Here is a 23,229-nt window from a genome sequence, read left to right on the forward strand (position 1 = left end):
GGGTTTAGCACCTTCTGATTTCCACCTTTTTGGGTGCTCAAAGAAGCTTTAAGGGGAAGAAAATTTCCATGTGATGATGATGATGATGTGAAAGCAGACATCCCAAGTCTCCCGGAAGTTCCAGGAGTCTCCCGCATATACATAGCGGCTCCCTGATGCCCGCAAGTCAGATAAAATCTCCCGGAATCTAGAACGAGCGGCTAAGAGCGACACACACACACACAAACGCGCATGCAGGCGACACAGACTTTTCTCCCCGATCACGTATTAAATCCGTTATCTGATATACAATCTAGCACACTGTGTAGGGAACATAAATCAATTGTCTAATATACTGTCTAGTGCACTATGTAGGGAACATAAATCCGTTATCTGATATACAGTACAATCTAGCACACTGTGTAGGGAACATAAATCAATTGTCTAATATACTGTCTAGTACGGAACATAAATCCGTTATCTGATATACAATTTAGTGCACTATGTAGGGAACATAATTAATTATGTAATACACTATCTAGTGCACTATGTAAGGAACACAAATCATCTAGTTATACTTTCTAGTGCGCTATGTAGTGAACATGAATGCGTTATCTAATACACTATCTAGTGCACTGTGTAGGGAACATAAACCAATTGTCTAATTCACTATCTAGTGCACTACGTAGGGAACATAAATTCTAATACGCTACCTAAAGCATTATGTAAGAAACATAAGTCTATTATCTAGTACACTATCTAGTGCACTAAGTAAGGAACATAAATTCTTTTCTAATATACAATGTAGTGCACTATGTAGGGAACCTAAATCTAATATCTTTCACACTATCTAGTGCACTATGTATTACAGTTAGCAGCTCCTAAAAGTTCTGTTATCACCCATATCCTTTGGTGTGTTTTTTAGCTTTTTTTTTTTTTTTTTTAGGCTTGGGGGTCGTGCTCGAGGTCCGGAGGTACCTCCCTGAAATGAATTTTTGCAACTTGGGATGTCTGTGAAAGCATTTTTGTTGATGGCATTAAAATGGTACCACGCTGGGAAAAATAGATCGCAAAGGAAGGTGCATATGTAGAAAGTGATGTCATTTGTTTTGAGATTCTTAATAGAGTTTATTTTTTAAATAAGTGCGGAAACTTTTTGAAGAACCCTCGTACAACGCTGTTAGGCTGACTCAGGCTTAAGGCGCTGCAGAACGTCATGAACCACACATGTTACGGAAACGTCACCAGTGACCAATCAAAGCTTTGCTATGCCTGTTCGCCAACCAATAAGCAAGTCACATGCTCATCAGCCATTGGCTGGAAATATTAACGTCCTTGTACTGTAGTTCATCCTGTTTACAGAGCGCCAAAATCAAGCGAGCTCTGGTTCCGCGCGCGCACTTTTTAAAATCCAGTCAGAAGGAGCAACAGTGCAGTTAGCTTCACATTTGTGTATTAAAAATGCCTCGCAATTCTAAAAGAGCGTGTTCCGGTCCTCTCAACGACAGCCTGGAGAAACGAATAAAGCGCATTTCTATCGAGGGGAACATTGGTGAGTACAGAAATACTATCTGACACTTGGAGTCATTCGTACAAAGATTCATATTGAGGGGAAATATATTAACAGAGGTGACATGCTAACTATGTACATTATCTACTTGTACCATGCAATATGTACAACATAACTGACATTCTGTACTTGTTAACTATGTCGACATTTCGTTTAAGTTTACTTTTATTACTATTAGTGCTACAGACCAAATACAAAAGGATCCTAGTACAGTAGTTGGTTAGCTCTAAGATTTGAAGGGTAAACTACTCCAGTCAGTTTACATGTATGCTATTGTTAAGAGATATAAGAAGTATAAATATAATTTAAGAAGTATAATGTAATATAAGAAGTATAAGTATACATATAATACAAAAGGTCTCACTTTTCCTTGAACAAAAAGAACCTCACAGTCATCATACAACTCGCATATAACAAACCAATAGCTAATTAGAACGTTTAAAATAAGGACACTGCTTAAACGAGCATTTAAACAGTCATTCGATCTGTATAGCATAACATGTTTTATCAAATGTCAGTTATCAATAGGTATAAATAATAAAACGTGCAGTTTTTTCAGCATATGCCTTTATCCAAAGCAGTTGTTTAGGGGGCAACAGTGGCAAACTGTTAGTGATGGCACTAGAACCATAGACATGAATATCTAGACATTGTGTCATTACATACATGCCGCGGTAAAGTTAGTTTTATATTGGACATTAGCCTGACATTCGAGTTTCTTTCGTCTCGGTCTCGGCTAATAACTATCCAAAAATGAATAAAACTGCACGAACTGATTCTGCAGTAAACAAGGAACAAACTACAGTCAAATAGAGCTGGGCGGTTCCTGAATCACCCGGGTTAATGATTCGAATCTTTGTACTGAATCAGGAATCACGAGTCCGAATTCTCAATGAACTCGGATCCTATGAGTCCTCTGATTGGCTCCTGCTAAGTACACAAGGCGAGTGAGCCGACTCACCGAAACACCGCGGACTCAGATGATTTGGCTGAACCGACTTCACTCCAGTCCGTGAATCTAAGTAATAAGTTAAATATTCCAATAAACAAGCGGTTAAACACACTGGTGTTCGTTATGTGGCTGATTTTATGCACATGCTATTATTATTATTATTATTATTATCAGTAGTAGTGGTATAGGTTAGTAATGCAGCATATTTTCTTGCAAAACAACAACAAAATATAGTTATATTATGATTAAAATGCAAATGCTTACAGGAGTATCATAGCCCCCATGGTAATTTTAAACCCTTGACCCATTAATATACCCATCTGATTTGGTAGGTGAGTCCACCCCCCTCTTCCCCCATGATCAAGATTCCACTTAGAAAAAAGTGTCAACTTGTCACTGACAGGAGAAGTGTGAGGTGACAAGAGAATAAAGAGAGAAGGATTTATTTACTGAAGATGAGTGCATGGAAGACAAGTGATATTTGGATGCATTTTCATGCAGTAAATCAATCGCAATCAGAATGTCAGTACAAGTGACTCAGATTAACCCGAGTCTACAAAATGAACCGAATTTACCACCACTAGCTAGCAGCAGCCAGTTATGAGGACTCATAGGATCTGGGTTAATTGAGATTGACTTGTGATTCCTGATTCAGTACAAAGATTCGAATCATTAACCCGGGTGATTCAGGAACCACCCAGCTCTAGTAGTCATTGTGTCATTACATTCATGCTTGTAACCGATTGACACCGCGATAAGGTTAGTTTTATGTAAGGGCAGTTGTAGTCTAGTGGTTAAGGTATTGGACTCGTAATCAGAAGGTTGCCGGTCAAGCCCCACCACTGCCAGATTGCCACTGTTGGGTCCTTGAGCAAGGCTCTTAACCCTCAGTCGCTTAGACTGTATACTGTAAGTCGCTTTGGATAAAAGCGTCCGCTAAATGCTGAAAATGTAAATATTGGACATTCGCCTGACTAGAGTTTCTTTCGTCTCGTTCTCGGCTAATAAACATCTAAAATTGATTAAAACTGCACTAACTGATTCTGCAGTAAACAAGGAACAAACTACAATCAAATATGTTTCAGAAGTGTTTTGTATTACTTTTTCTTTAAGGCTATTTTGTTAATATGATCTGCGTGGAAATGCCAAGGGAGCGTCTAAAAAGTGCATGAAGCCAAGTTGTAGTTATTACCGAGGAGCATATACCTTTCGCTATCCAGACTAATGCACAGAGGTGGAAAGAGTACTAAAATATTGTACTCAAGTAAAAGTACTATTACTTTAATGAATTTTTACTTAAGTACGAGTAAAGTTACTAGTCTAAAAATCTACTTAAGTAAAAAGTAACTCATTTAAAATGTACTCAGAGTAAACGTTACTTAGTTACTTTTTTTAACAGGAGAGGGTGACAGGTGAATGTAAATCTCACAATAGTTGATGTTTATTGAAATATAATAAAAAAAAACATGTTGATACAACATTTAAAACATTTAGGGATGTGTATTGTGTCATTTTAGTACAGACCATTCCATAAAACTTTTTCAAACTGTATAACCACTAGTGATGGGTCGTTCGTGAACGATCCGATTCTATTGAATGGCTCTTTAAAATGAATGAAAGGAACCGAGTCGTGCATGTCATGTATTTTTTTGTGTGTGCGCACTTCTTATCGGCGGTAATCCACCCATTCCGCTTAGCAGAAACAAACACAGGCACATCTCTGCACAAAGGAGGATTTTTCTGAAACTAAATGCAATGCAACCACAGTATGTCTCTCTCTTCCCTGTAGTTTTTTCTCTATCACGTATTACTGAGCGGAATGTAATGAAATGTAAGCCCAGTTTGGCTACAAGTTATACAACAGATGATTTATTGCAATTATTTTAAACTATTTTTGTTATTAAAATATACTTGTTGTCAATTTGTATACTTTTGACAACGATCCTTTTTTCTCATTTAAGTGTTGTTTGAATTAGATGATTGTTCATCATTGATATTAATATCGGGGCTGTATTATAGTTACAGTAGCGCCTCTCGCTGCCTGAACAAAAGAATGAAGAGCCATTTTTTTGAACGGCTCTTTAAAAGGAACCGAGCCAAAAGAGCCGACTCTCCATCGCAGAATTCACTGCAGCAGTTAACCAGACGCAATTTGTAGCGTTTATTTTACTCAGTAACGGATGTTATTTAAAATGTAGCGAATTACAATTCTTAATACAAAACATACTTAAGTAAGTAAAAGTAAAATTACTGGTTGTAAAATCTACTTTAAAAAGTACAAGTACACAAAAAAACTACTCAATTACAGTAACGTGAGTAAATGTAATTCGTTACTTTTCACCTCTGCTAATGCAAACGTTTGGACAAAATCCCTGAGTAAAATCCATATGTTGTTGATTTTTTAAATGTAAAAAGTGAACACATTCTATCCACTATTTTAGTTTTTATGTATGCATATTATATTTAGTTTGCACATGATGGGTTGCATGTTTTATTTATGTCCATTACGTTAAATTAAGCACATGCTCAACAAAACCTGGATCATAGGGTGTCCAGACTTTGCACTAGATTGCCATAACAGTTGCATTTTTCTCTATCTCTGTGTGTGTGTGTGTGTGTGTGTGTGTGTGTGTGTGTGTGTGTGTACAGCTGCGGGAAAGTCCACATTTGTGCGCTTACTGCAGCAAGAAGACAAAGAATGGGAAGTGGTTCCCGAACCCATCGCCAGATGGTGCAACGTCCAAACAGAACACAGTGAATTCGAGGTAGTTTTAAATAAACAAAAACAGTTATGATTAATTATAACTTGTATCATAACTTTCTGACTGCATGTCGTTGGTTACCCTAGAGAAAGTGCTTCCTCTTGTTGACAAATTTGCATGAAGCAGCTGTGCCAATAACTCCACAACCCCACAGGAATTGACAGATGGTACCGTTCTGAACAGCTGAACGTTGTGCATACTGGTGTCTTCACTGGCTCAGTTGTAATGCTGGCTTAAAATGTACCTTTATTTCATCTACAGTTAACAGTATAATTTACAACCCCAAATCAGAAAAAGTTGGGACAGCATGGAAAATGCAAATAAATTTACTTTGACTTTTATTTGATTGCAGACAGGATGAACTTGAGATTTTTCATGTTTTGTCTGATCAACTTCATTTCATTTATTAATAAACATCCATTCCTGCATTTCAGGCCTGCAACACGTTCCAAGAAAAGTTGGGACAGTAAAGCATTTACCACTTTGTAATGTTGCCATTCCTTTTCACCACACATAAAAGACGTTTTGGCACCGAGGATACAAAGTGATTTAGTGTTTCAGCTTTTATTTTGTCCCATTCTTCCTGCAAACACGTCTTAAGATGTGCAACAGTACGGGGTCGTCGTTGTCGCAATTCTTATTTCAAAATTCTCCACACATTCTCTATTGGGGACAGGTCAGGACTGCAGGCAGGCCAGTCCAGTACCCGTACCCTCTTCTTCCGCAGCCATGCCTTTGTAATGTGTGCAGCATGTGGTTTTGCATCGTCTTGTTGAAAAATGCATGAACGTCCCTGGAAAAGATGACGTCTTGAAGGCAGCACATGTTGCTCTAAGATCTCAATGTACTTTTCTGCATTAATGCTGCCATCACAGAAGTGTAAATTACCTTTGCCAAGGGGGCACTGACACCGCCCCATACCATGACAGACCCTGGCTTTTGAACTTGTTGCTGATAACAGTCTGGATGGTCCTGCAATCACATCATTATTTAGTATTTTCACCTCATTACTAGCCCTAAATTGCGCCTGCCCCAACTTTTATTTTGGAATGTGTTTATTAATAAATGAAATGAAGTTGAGCAGACAAACCATGAAATATCTTGGGTTCATCCTGTCTGCAATCAAATAAAAGTCAAAGTAAATGTAAGGAACACTGCAGTTTTATTTTATTTGCATTTTCACCGCTCATATACACATCAGCCACTTTTTTAAGCTGAGCAAGCCGTAGCCGAGTGAGCAAGCCGTAGCCGACTAGTAATCAGAAGGTTGCTGGTTCAAGCCACACACTTGCAGGTTGCTTCTGTTGGGCCCTCGAGCAAGGCCCTTAACCCTCAATTGCTCAGACTGTATACTGTAACTGTAATGTAAGTCGCTTTGGATAAAGGTGTCTGCTAAATGCAGAAAATGTAAATGTATGTGTGCTTTGTACCACCTGTATATTTGCTTATTCGTGTAATTATTCAAACCAGCCAGTCAAGCGACAACAGCACAAAGCTTACAATTACAGCCGTGGGACAAGAGCTTCAGTTATTGTTCATATCAAACATTTGAATGGGGATAAAACATGATTGACATGGTTAACAGCTGGCACAGTAGATTTGCAGATACATCCCTCTACAAAACATATTTAAATTGAGTGCAGCTTCTCGGCCATAGAAACGTAACCTATAAATTTTCTTATGAACCATTTTAAAGATATCTAGAACTTTGTACTAAGGATGGCAACTAAAGACACGATTTTCAAAAGCTATACACTTCAGCACACACACGGTTTCATTTTACTTGACACTAACAACACTCACAGTTGACCAGGGCAGGAATCTGACATCCTGTGACAGTACCACATGGGACACTGCAAATGTTTTCTGTTGAGACTGCATAGCTGTTAGTAGGGTTTTATACACCTGTTAGCGATGGGTGTGGCAGAAACAGCCAACTTACATGTTAAAGATGATTGCATGTTGATTAATGGGTTTTTAGAAATGAAATATTAGGACCTATCTTGGTATTTCAACACTAGACTTGTGAGTTTGACCAAGCTAGTACATAGTTTAAATGTCACTATAACATGCTTGGATTTGACATGTGCAATAGTGGTATGGCAAATCTGAAATGGACTTGAGGCACTCCTGTTTTGCAGTCAGCAGCTGTGAACAAAATACATGCTACACACCCCATGGGAGTCAGCTAACAGTTAAAAACAGCCGTATGTATGTGCACAGTTTTGCCTCACCCAAATATCTTTATAGCACAAAGCAATATATTGGGCCAATTCCAGAGTGGCAACGAATTATGAGTTATAGGAGCCGCTCCAAATATAAAACTTGATGCTGAATATACACAGATCAGCCATAACATTAAAACCACCTCCTTGTTTCTGCACTCACTGTCCATTTTATCAGCTCCACTTACCATATAGGAGCACTTTATAGTTCTACAATTACTGACTGTAGTCCATCTGTTTCTCTGCATACTTTTTTAGCCCGCTTTCACCCTGTTCTTCAATGGTCAGGCCCCCCACAGGACCACCAGAGAGTAGGCATTATTTAGGTGGTGGATCATTCTCAGCACTGCAGTGACACTGACATGGTGGTGGTGTGTTAGTGTGTGTTGTGCTGGTATGAGTGGATCAGACACAGCAGCGCTGCTGGAGTTTTTAAACACCTCACTGTCACTGCTGGACTGAGAAGAGTCCACCAACCAAAAATATCCAGCCGTCCTGTGACCACTGATGAAGGTCTAGAGAAGATTACCAACTCAAACAGCAGCAATAGATGAGTGATCGTCTCTGACTTTACATCTACAAGGTGGACCAACTAGGTAGGAGTGTCTAATAGTGTGGACAGTGAGTGGACACGGTATTTAAAAACTCCAGCAGCGCTGCTGTGTCTGATCCTCTCATACCAGCACAACACACACTAACACACCACCACCATGTCAGTGTCACTGCAGTGCTGAGAATGATCCACCATCCAAATAATACCTGCTCTGTAGTGGTCCTGTGGGGGGCCTGACCATTAAAGAACAGGGTGAAAGGAGGCTAAAAAGCATGTAGAGAAACAGATGGATGACAGTCAGTAATTGTAGAACTACAAAGTGCTTCTATACAGTAAGTGGAGCTGATAAAATGGACAGTGAGTGTAAAAACAAGGAGGTGGTTTTAATGTTATGGCTGATCAGTGTATATATTGTTATATAAGTGCAGTCAAAGTTGATTATGACTTGTTGAGCATATGTATAGTGTTTCTCCAGAATGTCCCGTCTTTTGTTCTTCCTGTATTTGTCTCTGTCTATCTTGTTGCTGGCTATCCTCTCTAAGTCTGGTCTTAAACTTTGTATTAGGTGGCTTTAAAATAACCAAATTCAATTGAACTTGAATTCATATGTGCGGACAACATGAAGGTTCTCCTTTAAATCGAATCGTTCCTTTTTTGAATAAGGGAGTGAGTACAACATAATCTTTTGATAGCCAGTCGTGTGTGTATGTGGACTCCCGACCAACTAATAGCACTGCTGAGAATGTATATATGTATATAAAATGACTCTGTTGTGTGTGTGTGTGTGTCAGGAGCTGACCACATCTCAGAAGACTGGGGGGAACCTACTGCAGATGATGTATGAGAAGCCAGAGCGCTGGGCCTACACATTCCAGAGCTATGCATGCATGAGTCGTGTACGCGCCCAGATGAACTCGGCCAACGGCAAACTGCGCCAAGCCGAGAACCCTGTGCAGTTTTTCGAGAGATCCGTCTACAGCGACAGGTGTGTTTGAATTAATGCCTAAATAGATGTTCAATTACTTACAACTAATTCAAAGTAGACGCTTATTATGGTAATACACATAAAAATTGTTTTAAATGTACATTAAAATTGAAATGTTGTATGAATACCCACATTAACATCAATACTGGCAGTGGTATACCTATAAGGCAGTGGTAGCGTAATGGTTAAGGTACTGGACTAATAATCAAAAGGCTGCTAATTCAGTCCCCACTATCACAAAGTTACCGCTTTTGGGCCCTATGAGCAAGGACCTTAACCCTCAATTGCTTGCATGGTATACAGTTATAACTAGGGATGCATCAATACCATTTTTTTTCCAACCGAGTACGAGTACAAGTACATGTATTTTTGTACTTGCCGATACCGATACCAATACCTATTTAGAATACCGTTTTTTTTTTTAAACAAAAACACACGTGAGAAGTGACGAGAAGTTTAATGATACCACGTCCAAAAATGCACGTCAACAAGTAGCGAGTGATCAAAGTGTTTGTGCGCTGACGTGATGAAATCAAGGAGGAAAATAAATGAATCTGAGTGGATTTGGCAACACGAATAGCATGGATTGTTCTGTAGTCAAGTCAAGTCAAGTCAACTTTATTTATATAGCGCTTTTTACAATATACATTGTCTCAAAGCAACTTTACAAAATCCAGGACCAACAGATACAAAAACCCCTGTTGAGCAAGCCGAGGGCGACTGTGGCAAGGAAAAACTCCCTGAAAATTACAGGAAGAAACCTTGAGAGGAACCAGACTCAACAGGGCCCATCCTTCTTGGGTGGTCTGGAGGATACTTTAAATAAATACACGATTTACACAAATCATACAAACACAGAATTGAATGATCTAAAAGTCATACAGTGGTAATAAATAGATAAATAAACAATTAAATAATAATAGAGTTGTTATCCGCTCTAGTCTTCAATAAAGTCTGTAGTGATTTCTTGTCGTTGCAATTACTCCAGACCCGTCACATCTGACAGGAGCAGCATCGTTGTCCCGGCAGTCTCGACTTTAATCCTTAACCTCGGCGGGTAAACAGGTTTCCATCAGAATGCCCTCGGGGTAAAACAACAGAGAATGTAGTTAATAATGTACAATGCTAGTTGACAAACAGTTTTACAGAGAGTTTTAGACTCCGGCAGCCCTAATTATTACAGCATAACTAAAAGGGAGAGCGAGCAGGTAACAAGGTCATGAAGGCTTTCACAGGACATCAGCGCCCACCTCTCCTACCCAAACCAGAGTGATTGGACAAGAGAGGCAGAACGACAGCGACCCAACATCCCTGATCACCACAAGTTTCTATGACCAAGAACCCCCAAGCTCTGCGCCTTTGTCTATACTAATCAAAAGCCTGAGAAAATAAATATGTTTTCAGTTTAGACTTAAACATTGAGACTGTGTCCGAATACCGAACAGAGGCAGGAAGATTATTCCAGAGTTGTGGAGCTTTGTAAGAAAACGCTCTTCCACCAGCTTTGGTCTTTTTAATTTTAGGAACTATAAGTAACCCTGCATCTTGTGAACGAAGTGGACGTGCTGGGTTGTAGTAATTAATAAGCTCACTCAGATACTGTGGAGCCAGACCATGTAGCGCTTTATAGGTTAGTAAAAGTATTTTGTAATCAATGCGAAATTTAACTGGCAGCCAGTGTAGAGATGATAGTACAGGAGTGATATGATCAAATTTTTTAGTTCTAGTTAGCACTCGAGCTGCTGCATTTTGAACTAACTGGAGTTTGTTTAAGGATCTACCAGAGCATCCAGTTAGAAGAGCATTACAATAATCTAACCGAGAAGTTATAAACGCATGGATCAGTTTTTCGGCGTCATTAACAGATAGTATATTTCTTATTTTAGAGATATTACGCAAATGATAGAAAGCAACTCTAGTAATATTATTAATGTGTGTATCAAAGGAGAGATCTGAATCTATTGTGACACCTAAGTTTTTTACATCTGGGCTAGGAGTAACAGAGAACGTGTTTAAGTTTAGCACCAGGTTAGACAACTTGTCTCTTGCAGCTTTAGAGCCAACAAGTAAAACCTCAGTTTTATCTGAATTAAGTAAAAGAAAATTACACGACATCCAGTTTTTTATGTCGTTTACACAATCTTCTATCTTACTGATTGTGTCAGTATCATTTGGTTTGGCTGATATATACAGCTGTGTGTCATCTGCATAGCAGTGAAAGTTTATGCCATGTTTATGAATAATTTCACCTAGTGGAAGCATATAGAGTGTAAATAATAGCGGTCCAAGTACCGACCCCTGTGGAACACCACACTTTACTTTTGTAGTTTCTGAGCATTTATTATTTACATAAACGAATTGAGAGCGGTCAGTCAAATATGATTGAAACCAAGAGAGTGCGAGTCCTTTAACACCTACTGTATTTTCTAGCCTCTCCAGTAAAATGTTATGATCGACCGTATCAAACGCTGCACTAAGATCTAATAGAACAAGAAAAGAGACACATCCATTATCAGAAGACATTAACAACTCGTTAACTACTCTAATTAATGCGGTTTCGGTACTATGGTTGGGTCTAAATCCTGATTGAAATTTTTCATGAATACAATTTTCATTCAAATAAGAACATAGCTGTTTGGAAACGACTTTTTCTAATATCTTTGAGACAAAAGGAAGGTTTGAAATTGGCCTATAATTAGATAAAACATGTGGATCAAGATTAGGTTTTTTAATCAGGGGTTTAATAACAGCACTTTTAAACAATTTAGGTACATACCCAAGGCTAAGGGATGCATTGATTAATGTAAGCAGGGGCTCTACAATAGCTGGGAGTAAATCTTTAAGTAAACGAGTTGGAACAGGATCGAGTATACACGATGATGACTTCGATGATTTAATCAACACAGTTAGTTCATTTTGGGAGATTGGATTAAAGGAATTTAGTTGGATTAACTCGTTACTATTATCACCAATGCTGCTCGGAGTGAGTCCATACTTAACATTGGCAAGTGACACACTGACTCTGAAGTCGTATTTTTTCTATCTTGTCATTAAAGAATTTTAAAAAATCATCACTGGTACAGTCAGGCGGTATATTAGATTCAGTTTCATTGACGTTTTTAGTTAATTTGGACACTGTCTCAAAAAGGAATCTAGGATTGTTTTTATTTTTCTCTATTAGGGATGAATAATATAAAGATTTAGCTTTTATAAGTGCATGTTTATACTCAGTTAGAGCATCTTTCCAAGCAATCTTATACACCTCCAGTGTAGTGTGACGCCACTTGCGTTCTAATTTCCGTGCTGCTTGTTTAAGTGCGCATGTGTGGTCATTGTACCAAGGAGCAAGTTTTTTCTCCCTAATCAGTTTAGTTTTGAGTGGGGCTACGTTATCTAAGGTTGTGCGCAGTACGGTCTCTAGGTTTTGAGTTGCCTGATCTAGTTCTTTAGGTTCTGATGCTGATATATTTGGTAATTCTGGTAGGCAGTTTATGAACGCTGCTGCAGTTGCAGATGTAATAGTGCGCTTACATTTAAAACGATTTGGTTGCTGTATATTATTGGACAGGGACACTTCATATATTAGTAGGGAGTGATCAGAGATTAAGTCATTCTGTGGTATAATTTCCAGGTTGTCTATGTTTATACCATAAGTAAGTATTAAATCTAAGGTATGTTTACAGCGGTGAGTGGGTCCTGTTACATTTTGGGTGATGCCTAAGGATTCTAAAATAGAATCAAACGCAATTTTGAGTGGATTACACTTATCCTCATAATGAATATTAAAGTCACCAACAATTAAAGCTTTCTTAGTTGATAAGACTAATTTAGAAAGAAAATCGGCAAATTCGTTAAGAAATTCTGAGTAAGGACCAGGGGGTCGATAAACAGTAACCAGTTTAAACATACTATTTTTATCAGATGAACATTTATTGGTTATGTCAGAGATAAGAACTTCAAACGAGTTTGTTATGGGAGATGATTTTACAGTAAGACCTATGTCTTTATCATAAATTGCGGCTATTCCTCCACCACGACCGCTAAGACGTGGCTTATGTTCATAACTGTAACCCGGAGGAGATGCTTCATTTAAACCTAGATACTCATCAGGTCTAGCCCAGGTCTCGGTTAAACACAGGGCACTAAGACAATTATCTGTAATTATTTCATTTATAATTACTGTTTTGCATGCAAGTGACCTGATGTTTAGAAGTCCTAACTTTAGTTTAACTTTACTAGGGTTTTCATGATGCTCATTTAGATTAATTTTAATTAAGTTATTATGACATACTTTTTGATTTTGTTTTGGCTTACACCTGCCACGGTAAACAGACACAGTCTCAATGGTTTGTGACCTAAGGATTCCGGGTGACGTCCGATGGCGACTCGCAGACAGTCGGTTAGGCCTGTTAATCTGCTGCCTGGTCTTGGCTCTGGATAGTCATTTAACACTATCTGCCGCTACACTAACGCGGTGGTAAAGCCTGTCACCTATGCTGCAAGAAATGCGAGCAGCACCCTCCCACGTGGGGTGGACACCATCCCGCTTCAAAAGACCAGGCCTTCCCTCAAAGGTGGACCAGTTATCTACAAAATCGATGCAGTTTTCTGAGCACCATTTAGACATCCAGCGGTTCAGCGACAACAACCTGCTGTAGGTTTCGCCACTGGGTCGAATCGGTAAGGGGCCAGAGCACACTACTGCCTCAGACATCGACCTAGCTAACTCACACACCTCTTTAACATTACTCTTAGTAACCTCAGACTGCCGTAAACGAACATCATTAGTGCCGACGTGGATAACAATCTTCGAAAATCTACGATTAGCATTAGCCAGCACTTTCAGGTTTGCTCTGATGTCAGGCGCCCTGGCCCCCGGAATACAGGTGACTATGGTTGCTGGTGTCTCTATGGGGGTTGCAATACGCACGTGTCGGAGCTGAGAATCTCCTATAACCAGAGCACTTACATTAACAGGCTTCTCAGCGGGTGGCTCACTGAGTGGGGAAAACCTGTTGGACACGTGCAACTGAGATGGTCGGTGCTTTTCCCTACGACTACGTCACCCAGTCGCCCCGCTGTGAGGGCTCTAATGCCGGAGTCTGGGGTTCTGTACCTGAACTGCTGGCATTCGGGACTGCTACAGCTGAATCTAAGCCCTCACTAGTAGTAGTCTGTTCTAACGCCCGAATGCGCCCTTCTAACACTGAGATCTTCTCCGTCAGACTAACCACTAATCTACACTTATCACATGTAAAGTTATCACTAAACACGGAGAAGGAATAACTGAACATATTACACTCGGAACATGGATACAGCGCTCCTGCTGGGGCCATAACAACAAAGAAATATACTTAGCTTTACAAGATGAGTTGGAGATGATGTTTATGTTGGATTCACCGGCGCTTCTGCTGGTAGTCACAGAAGAACGGCTTTAATTCCGGATGAAACAGGCGATGATGAGCTGGAATACAAAAACCACCAACCAAACCAACACAAACGTGCTTCGTTCGGACAAAAGCGGCTGTAATTCTAAAGGAAAACGGTGTTATGCGCTGGTGTACTAAACAAATAAACGCGCTTCCTACGAACAGAAACGGTTATAACTCCTCACAAAACAGAGGTGTTTTAAGAGCTGAAATACAGAACACAACCAAACACAAACGCGCTTCGTGCGGACCGAAAACGGTTTTAATTCTGGATAATTATGATGTTTATGCGCTGAAGTACAAAAACAAACAAAACCGGGCTTCGTTCGGATGCCGGTAGCAGAAGTTTCCTAGTTTCCAACACAGCACGAATTTACGTTAGTAAACACAAGCGCTTTTTTACGATAAACAAAATAAAACTAAATCAACAACACACGGAAGATTAACGTATAAATTATATGTTTAAAACATACGTATATAAAAAGTTATTTAGCTAAAGGCTACAAACAAACTACTAGGCTAGCGTCTCAGCGTGCGTACCACCGGACGTGGTAATCAGAAGTGGGCTATTGCATTGGGCCGCTGTCCACCAACTGTAGTGAGTTGGAGGTTAATAAATATTTTGGCAATTTTGGTGTTTTGTTGTTATGTTTTGTAGAGAACGATCAGGTCAGAAATACTGTAAAACGTGTGTGTGTGCTGATGTATTCTGATATAAACTATATTATCCCCCTGTCCCACCTGTTTACACTCCTCTCCTGCGTTTCCCCTCACACCGTATCCTGTGTTCTCATTGGCTGTTCGACATGTCACTCATTCCCAGTCGCACATCTCAGATCAGATATCTGACATGCTAGAAAACTCGATCCGGTCGCTGAGCGCTCGGCGAGCCGGTCGGATCGAGTTGTTGGATAGTTCACACTTAGCGATCGAGAGCCGAGTTTTGATCGCCGAGCGAACGCCGAGTTGCTCCCGAGCCGGCAAATCTAGCGCCGACCAGTCGCCGAACGAAAATCAGGGCAAAAATCGTGTAGTGTGAACTAGGCATAACGCAGCAACGTGCACTAGGCACACGGTATCGGATGTTTAGTATCGGAGCCTCATTTGCGAGTACGAGTACGAGTTAATGAGCGCGGTATCGGGCAAATACCCGATACCAATATCGGTACTCATGCATCTCTATTCATAACTGTAAGTCGCTTTGGATAAAAGTGTCTGCTGAATGGCACAACAAACATAAAACCTAGCTGCAACTTGTTGGACATATCCAGCAGGACATATATAGGCTACACGGCATGGTGTTTAGAAGACGTTATTAATGTACACTGTAAAATTAAGGATTGGACTGACTGATGTAAACATGACATCATGGATTGGAAAGCTGTGCGTGCCCAGTTTAAAAGCATGTGGCCAATCTAGGGCAGCAGTGGCTCAGAGGTTAGGGACTGGACTAGTAATTGGAAAGCTGGTTCAAGCTAACTGCGACCAGGTTGCCACTGTTGGGCCCTTAACTGAGATGTCTGTATTTAGTCACAACTATAACTATAAATGCCAAAAGTGTAAACGTATTAAAACAATGGTTACAAAATGTACCTGAAGTACTGTATACACTGATTAGGCATAACATTACGACCACCTTCCTAATATTATGTTGGTCCCTCTTTTGCTGCCCCATACACAACAAACTGTGACGCACTGTGTATTCTGACACCTTTCTATCAGAACCAGCATTAACTTCTTAAGCAATTTGAGCTACAGTAGCTCGTCTGTTGGATCGGATCGGATCACACGGGCCAGCCTTCACTCCCCACGTGCATCAGTGAGCCTTGGCCGCCCATGTCCCTGTCGCCGGTTTACCACTGTTCCTTTCTTGGACCACTGTTTATAGATACTGACCACTGCAGACCGGGAACACCCCACAAGAGCTGCAGTTTTGGAGATGCTCTGACCCAGTCGTCTAGCCTTCACAATTGGCCCTTGTCAAACTCACTCAGATCTTTACGCTTGCCCATTTTTCCTGCTTCTAACACACCAACTTTGAGGATAAAATGTTCACTTGCTGCACAACAGGTGCTGTGATGAAGAGATAATCAGTGTCATAATGTTATGCCTGGTTGGTGTATTTCCTAAATTAAAATGTGGATTTTGGGGGTATTTTTCCCCTTTTTTCTCCCAATTTAGTCATTTCCAGTTCCATGTTGCAATTTCTTTGTCGCTTGCACCGCCCATTCACTGACTACAGACTGTCACTCGCCCCTTACAATACATGTGCAGTCATATTGATATTCATTATCTCAAAAGCAGAGACCTGTGTTATATTTGGGAAGGTTTGAAATAAGATAGGTCTGAAATAATTGATTCTGGGCTGTTTTTGGGACCATAATGTTAATGAGTTGTACTTTGTGTCTCTCTTTCCTGCAGATACATATTTGCAGCAAATCTGTACGAGAGTGAGTGTGTGAATGAGACTGAGTGGGCCATTTATCAGGATTGGCACAGCTGGCTGCATAAGCAGTTCGGCCAGCACATTGGGCTGGACGGTATCATCTACCTGAGGGCCAAACCAGAGGTACACGCACACACCTTCTGTCTCTTATCCTACACTGACTTAAATAATAACTCATGCACTCCATTCATTGTGATGGGTTTGAAGCCTATCCAGAACCTATGTGTGCAAAAACAGTGGGATTACATGCAGGTTAGGGAGCCAGTTGATTGCAAAACATTACTTTTTGAACCACTTTTTACTTAGAGCAGCCAATTCGAATACTGGCTTCTTTCTTGAGAAGGTGGAAGGAATCTGGGGTGCCTTGATAAAACCCAGGTATAGAAAGACAGCATGTCAAACTTCTACAGACACTGACCAGAATACAGACCAGATGTAAAAAAACAGCACTTGTTAAAAAGAAAAAAGATTAGTTTACACAAAAATGATTTAAATAAGGATTATGTGTGTGTGTGTGTGTGTGTGTTGTGTCAGATGTGTTTAGAGAGGTTGCACACGAGAGGCAGAGAGGAGGAGCAAGGGATTCCGCTGGAGTATCTTGAGAAACTGCACTACAAGCACGAGTGCTGGCTTCAGCACAAGACCATGAGGTACACACACTGAACATCATACACACATTCCAGCTGCCAGTCAGTTTATTAGGTTGCACAATTGAGCAGGACCACCAAACACGTACCAGTTATTTTAGAGAAGGCAGACCATTTTCAACATGTGGTTTCATTGGTACAGCATTTCTGGGGTCTTAAAACACTCTAGTGTCACTGATGGGTTAGAGATTGTCAGCCAGTCAGAACTTTTCCTGGTGTTGGTGTTGCTTTGGTTAAAAAATTACCCATAATTAAGCTGTTTAAGGATGCGTTCTGGGGTTGTTTGAATAAGCTTCAGACTTAAATGGATAAAGTGCATTATCCAGATAAAGTGTATTTTTTTAATACTCATTCTTTATATTATCTATCTTTTTCCTTGTCTGAATCCCTAATACATTGTCTTTTACACTATGTACAGTGGGGGAAATAAGTATTTGATCCCCTGCTGATTTTGTAAGTTTACCCACTTACAAAGACTTGAACAGTCTATAATTTTTATGGAAGGTTTATTTTAACAGAGAGAGACAGAATATCAACAAAAAATCCAGAAAAAAAAACATTAAATAAAAGTTATAAATTAATTTGTATCCCCTACCAATCAGCAAGAATTCTGACCCCCACAGACCGGTTATGTGCAAAAAAGGCACACAAATTAGTCCTGTCCCTGTATAAAAGACTCCTGTCACAGAATCAGTTTCTTCCATTCAAATCTCTCGACCACCATGGGCAAGACCAAAGAGCTATCAATGGACGTCAGGGACAAGATTGTAGACCTGCACAAGGCTGGAATGGGCTACAAGACCATCAGCAAGAAGCTTGGTGAGAAAGAGACCACTGTTGGTGCGATCATTCGAAAATGGAAGAAATACAAGATCACAGTCAATCACCCTCACTCTGGAGCTCCATGCAAGATCTCACCTGGTGGGGTAAGAATGATTCTGAGAAAGGTGAGGTCAGTCCAGAATTACACGGGAGGAGCTTGTCAATGATCTCAAGGGAGCTCAAACTTTTATTTAATGTTTTTTTTCTGGATTTTTTGTTGATATTCTGTCTCTCTCTTAAAATAAACCTTCCATAAAAATTATAGACTGTTCAAGTCTTTGTAAGGGGGTAAACTTACAAATCAGCAGGGGATCAAATACTTATTTCCCCCACTGTAGATGCATGTGCAGTAAATGGTAATGGTATGTGTAAATATTACTCTAGATGTGTGTAAATGTATCATTTGACACACAGAAGTAATAAAAAAAAACACTTCTTAAAACATTCTTTATGATTGATATACACTGCTCAAAAAAAATAAGGGAACACTTAATCATCACAGTATAACACAAAGTCAGTTACACTTAAGGGACATCAATATAGGGCCGTAGAAGGGCATCAACCCAGCAGCAGGCCCTGTTCTCTTCACAGATGAGAGCAGGTTCACACTGAGCACATGTGACAGACGTGAAAGAGTCTGGAAACACCTTGGTGAACGTTATGCTGCCTGCAACATCATCCAGCATGACCGGTTTGGTGGTGGGTCATTGATGGTCTGGGATGCATACCTTTGGAGGGTCGCACAAACCTCCACGTGATACCCAAAGGTACCCTAAATGCTCTTAGGTACCGAGATGAAATCCTCAGAGCCATTGTCAGACCTTACGCTGGTGCGGTGGGCCCTGGGTTCCTCCTGCTGCAGGACATTGCCCGGCCTCATGTGGTCAGAGTGTGTAGGCAGTTCCTGGACGATGAAGGCTTTGATGCCATTGAGTGGCCCGCACGATCCCCAGACCTGAATCCAATTGAGAACCTCTGAGACTTTATGCATCAGTGCATCCGACGCCACCAAGTCACGCCACAGACTGTTCAGGAGCTCATTGATGCCCTGATCCAGGACTGGGAGGACATTCCCCAGGACACTATCCACTGTCTCATCAGGCGCATGCCCAGACGTTGCTGGGAGTGCATACAGGCACGTGGGGCCATACACACTACTGAGTAACATTATGAGTTGCCATGATAAAATTCATGGAATTTTAATGTTTAACTTTAATTTTCGGTACGAATTTGAGTCCAGCCCTTTATGGGTTAATAATTGTGGTTACCATTGACTGTTGTTATGTCATTTTGTTCTTAAGTAATTACGCAATTTATATCAGTAAAGATTTTCAACTTGATAGATAGATATACTTTATTTGTCATATATACATATACAGGTGTACAGTACAATAAGATTCTTTCTTTGCATATCCCATCTTGTTTGGAAGCTGGGGTCAGAGCGCAGGGTCAGCCATCGTACGGCGCCCCTGGAGCAGACAGGGTTAAGGGCCTTTCTCAAGGATCCAACAGTGGCTGCATAACAGAGCCTGGATTTGAACCGCCAATCTTCCGGTTGATAGCCCAAAGCTCTACCCACTATGCTACTACTGTCCCCTGTTGAATCTTTTGTTCATCGAGATCTGATGTGTGATTTAAATGTTCCCTTAATTTTTTGAGCAGTGTACAATGAGGTCTGCGGCCCTGTAAACAATTGTGCCTTGGGATTTTTTATGAAATGCAACCCTGACCAGGATAAAGCAGTTGTAAATTATAAAAATGAAATGAAAAGTCCTATGTTTAGCATTATACATGACAGTTCAATTTAAAGCCATATAAATAATACACTATTTACATTATTTTGCACTGGTGTCTGTGTGTGTGCTGTGCAGTATGGACTTTGATTATCTGAGTGAAGTTCCAGTCCTCACTCTCGACGTCAACGACGACTTCAAAGACAATAAAAATAAGTGTGCTGACATGATTGAGAAGGTAGGAATTTAAAAATCTCCTCTTGTTTATTATACAATTTTACATTTATACACACAGCATGAGCAACGTCAGCTTTTTGTGAGCACAAGTCTAGAAATAATAATAATATTATCAATAACATTTATTGATGAGTTCCATAGTTGCAATGCCATAATTCCAAAAAAATGTGGTCATGTTTGTAATGAGGTAGAGCAAAATGTAGTTGTAGAAAAACATACAAACACACTAGCACATAGACGTTAACCGTAATTCTCTATTTCCTCGGCTGCTCCCATTAGGGGTCGCCGGCGGGTCGTGATCCGCATTATTGAATTGGCACAGTTTTTACGCCGGATGCCCTACCTGACACAACCCTCCCTATTTATCCGGGCTTGGGACCGGCACTACAATGCACTGGTTCAGTGTCTCCAATTAGCCTGGCTGCATGTTTTTGGAATGTGGGAGGAAACCGGAGCACCCGGAGGAAACCCACTCCGACACGGGGAGAATATGCAAGGATCCCCACCTGGGGATCGAACCCAGGACCTTCTAGCTTGTGAGGCAACAGTGCTACCCACTTAGCCACCGTGCCGCCCAGACGTTAACCTTAATTCGCAGCTGTAATATTTTCATCATATCGGTGTTTTGCATGTTGACGCTATAACAGGACAGCTGACATGTTTTTCTCTTCTCTTTCTCTTCTCTTTTCCAGGTAAAAGAATTTCTTAGCACTTTATGAGACGGAAGCTGTGGGTCTGTGTCTGTGCATGCATGAGCTGTATTATGGAATCCAAAATTCCCTGTTTGTTTGTGTTTTTTTGTATTTGTTTTTATATGATTTTAATGCTTGTTTTATATTTTAATGCTTGTGAATTTTTGTAAACTTTTTTGTACGCTTGTTTTTTTTAATTATTGAAAAAATGAAAACATATTTGCATAAAATGTAGATTAAGTATTTAAATGTGTGTTTTTTTGCTGTTTAAGGCCGGCAGATAGCATAAGAAGGTGCAAATGATTGGCGTGTCCGTTTTTCTTAAATGACAGTCACCTGAGCCTCATTAAGCGTTAATTTGCTCCAGGTGGAAGTGTTTCTATTTATTATGGTTTCTTTTTATCATGATTTCTCCCCATTATCTTGGCAGTCTGCTTTTCTCTGTTTTCAATCAGTGGTGCTATTGGCCAGCATGGCTTTTACACAGACAAGACAGTGTGACGGAGGGTGGCCAAAGCCCTGCAATGGATTGGCACCGTGTCCCATTATTATTGCCTTGTGCATTGCATTATTGCATTGTCTTGCGTTCAGTGTTTCCTATGTGTAATTGTCAATAAGTTGTGCTGTTATCCATTCTAGGGCAGGACAGAATGCTAAAATGCTTTAAATTAGGGTTAACTGTAGGGTGAAGTTAGAACTATGTTAAAGAGTAAAATATCTGTATTTATTACTTCAAAAATCCTCATCAACAAAATTGGGAAACAATCTGGGAAAACTGTTAATACAGGATTTATTAGCCCTAAATTTTTTTGGAATGTGTTGCAGGCCTGAAATGGAGAAATTAGCACTGTCACCTCACAACAGAAAGGTTCTGGGTTTGATCCCCTTTCTGTGTGGAGTTTGCATGTTCTCCCCATGACTGTGTGGGTAGCTCCGGTTGCCTCCCACAGTCCAAAGACATGCAAGTGAGGTGAATTAAAGATACAAAATTGTCCATGACTGTTTGACATTAACCTTGTGAACTGATGAATCGTGTGTACCCAGTAACTACCTGTCCTGTCATGAATGTAACCAAAGTGTAAAAACATGACATTAAAATCCTAATAAATAATATAATTATTATTTAATAAATGAAATGAAGTTGATCAGACAAAACATGAAACATATTCTGAAATAAAAGTCAAAACTAAATGTAAGAAACACTTTTTAAATGAGCATTTCCATATATGTATAAAAGTCTACTATTTCATAATTGAACACTGTATTGTCCTGATTAAAACTCTCACGTTGCTTTGGTTTCATACTGCCAGGTACACACTGTTCCATTCCGTCTGGCCAAGACAGATAGTCAGTGAGTTCAATAAGTGAATAATACCCATATTATCCAGAACATTTTGGACTGTAGAATGCAGGTGTAAACACCACATATTTGTTGTTTCTATTATTGATGCTTTGGTTAAAATCTGTTCCAAGTAGAGGTGTAAAACAGTACACCTTTTTGGACTGTATTATGAAAACAATGTGGTCTCTAAAACACTTAGACCTAAAAGAATCGGTCCTCCAGGAAATGTCATTTATTTTCATTTAAGTCTTAACCCACCTGGAAATCGTGGAATTAGTTATACATCTCAAGCCTCAAAACCTGAACCGTTATGTTCCGTACTTAGTATTATTATAGTGTGGGCGGCACGGTGGCTAAGTGGGTAGCACTGTCGGCTCACAGCAAGAAGGTCCTGGGTTAGATTCCCAGATCTCCGGTCCGGGTTCTTTCTCTGTGGAGTTTGCATGTTCTTTCCGTGTCTGCGTAGGTTTCCTCCCACAGTCCAATGACATGCAACTGAGGGGAATTGGAGATACTAAATTGTCCACGACTGTGTTCGATATAACCTTGTGAACTGGTTAATCTTGTGTAATGAGTAACTAACCTAAAAGAGTGTAAAACAAGTTAAAATCCTAATAAATAATATTATTATAGTGCGGGTAAGCAATGCTTAAATCATACAGATTATAGTGGTGCTATTATTTTTTATATATGTTTTTCATTATGTTACCTGTTATAGTAGGTGAACAATGGCTGCAAATGTATTAACTTAATCAAATCTCTGATAAATAGATCAAATTCTCAGGTTCAGTCATCTGAGCTTCTGCTTCAGTGTTAAGCTTAGACCCTTCTAACTTACATGGTTAATTTGACAAC

At 40.0% G+C, this 23,229-nt stretch overlaps 1 protein-coding gene across 1 annotated transcript; it reads left to right on the forward strand.

Annotated features, from left to right (window-relative positions):
• The first annotated feature begins 1,394 nt into the window (after positions 1 to 1,394).
• dck (deoxycytidine kinase) lies at positions 1,395 to 22,422 on the forward strand. Its single transcript, XM_063011597.1, has 7 exons — positions 1,395 to 1,531; positions 5,151 to 5,266; positions 8,833 to 9,026; positions 16,877 to 17,024; positions 17,436 to 17,551; positions 20,242 to 20,341; positions 21,033 to 22,422. Exons 1-7 carry the CDS (start codon positions 1,441 to 1,443, stop codon positions 21,057 to 21,059), a joined length of 792 nt encoding a protein of 263 aa, XP_062867667.1. The 5' UTR covers positions 1,395 to 1,440; the 3' UTR covers positions 21,060 to 22,422.
• The last annotated feature ends 807 nt before the right edge of the window (positions 22,423 to 23,229 follow it).

This window comes from Trichomycterus rosablanca, chromosome 16, assembly GCF_030014385.1.
Source record: "Trichomycterus rosablanca isolate fTriRos1 chromosome 16, fTriRos1.hap1, whole genome shotgun sequence".
In the NCBI taxonomy this organism is placed as follows: domain Eukaryota; kingdom Metazoa; phylum Chordata; class Actinopteri; order Siluriformes; family Trichomycteridae; genus Trichomycterus; species Trichomycterus rosablanca.

Coding starts and splice junctions, on each gene's coding strand:
- dck (XM_063011597.1), top strand. CDS start 1,441: ATGCCTCGCAATTCTAAAAGAGCGTGTTCCGGTCCTCTCAACGACAGC. Junction 17,552..20,241: donor CTTCAGCACAAGACCATGAG/GTACACACACTG, acceptor TGTGCTGTGCAG/TATGGACTTTGATTATCTGA. Junction 20,342..21,032: donor GTGCTGACATGATTGAGAAG/GTAGGAATTTAA, acceptor TCTCTTTTCCAG/GTAAAAGAATTTCTTAGCAC.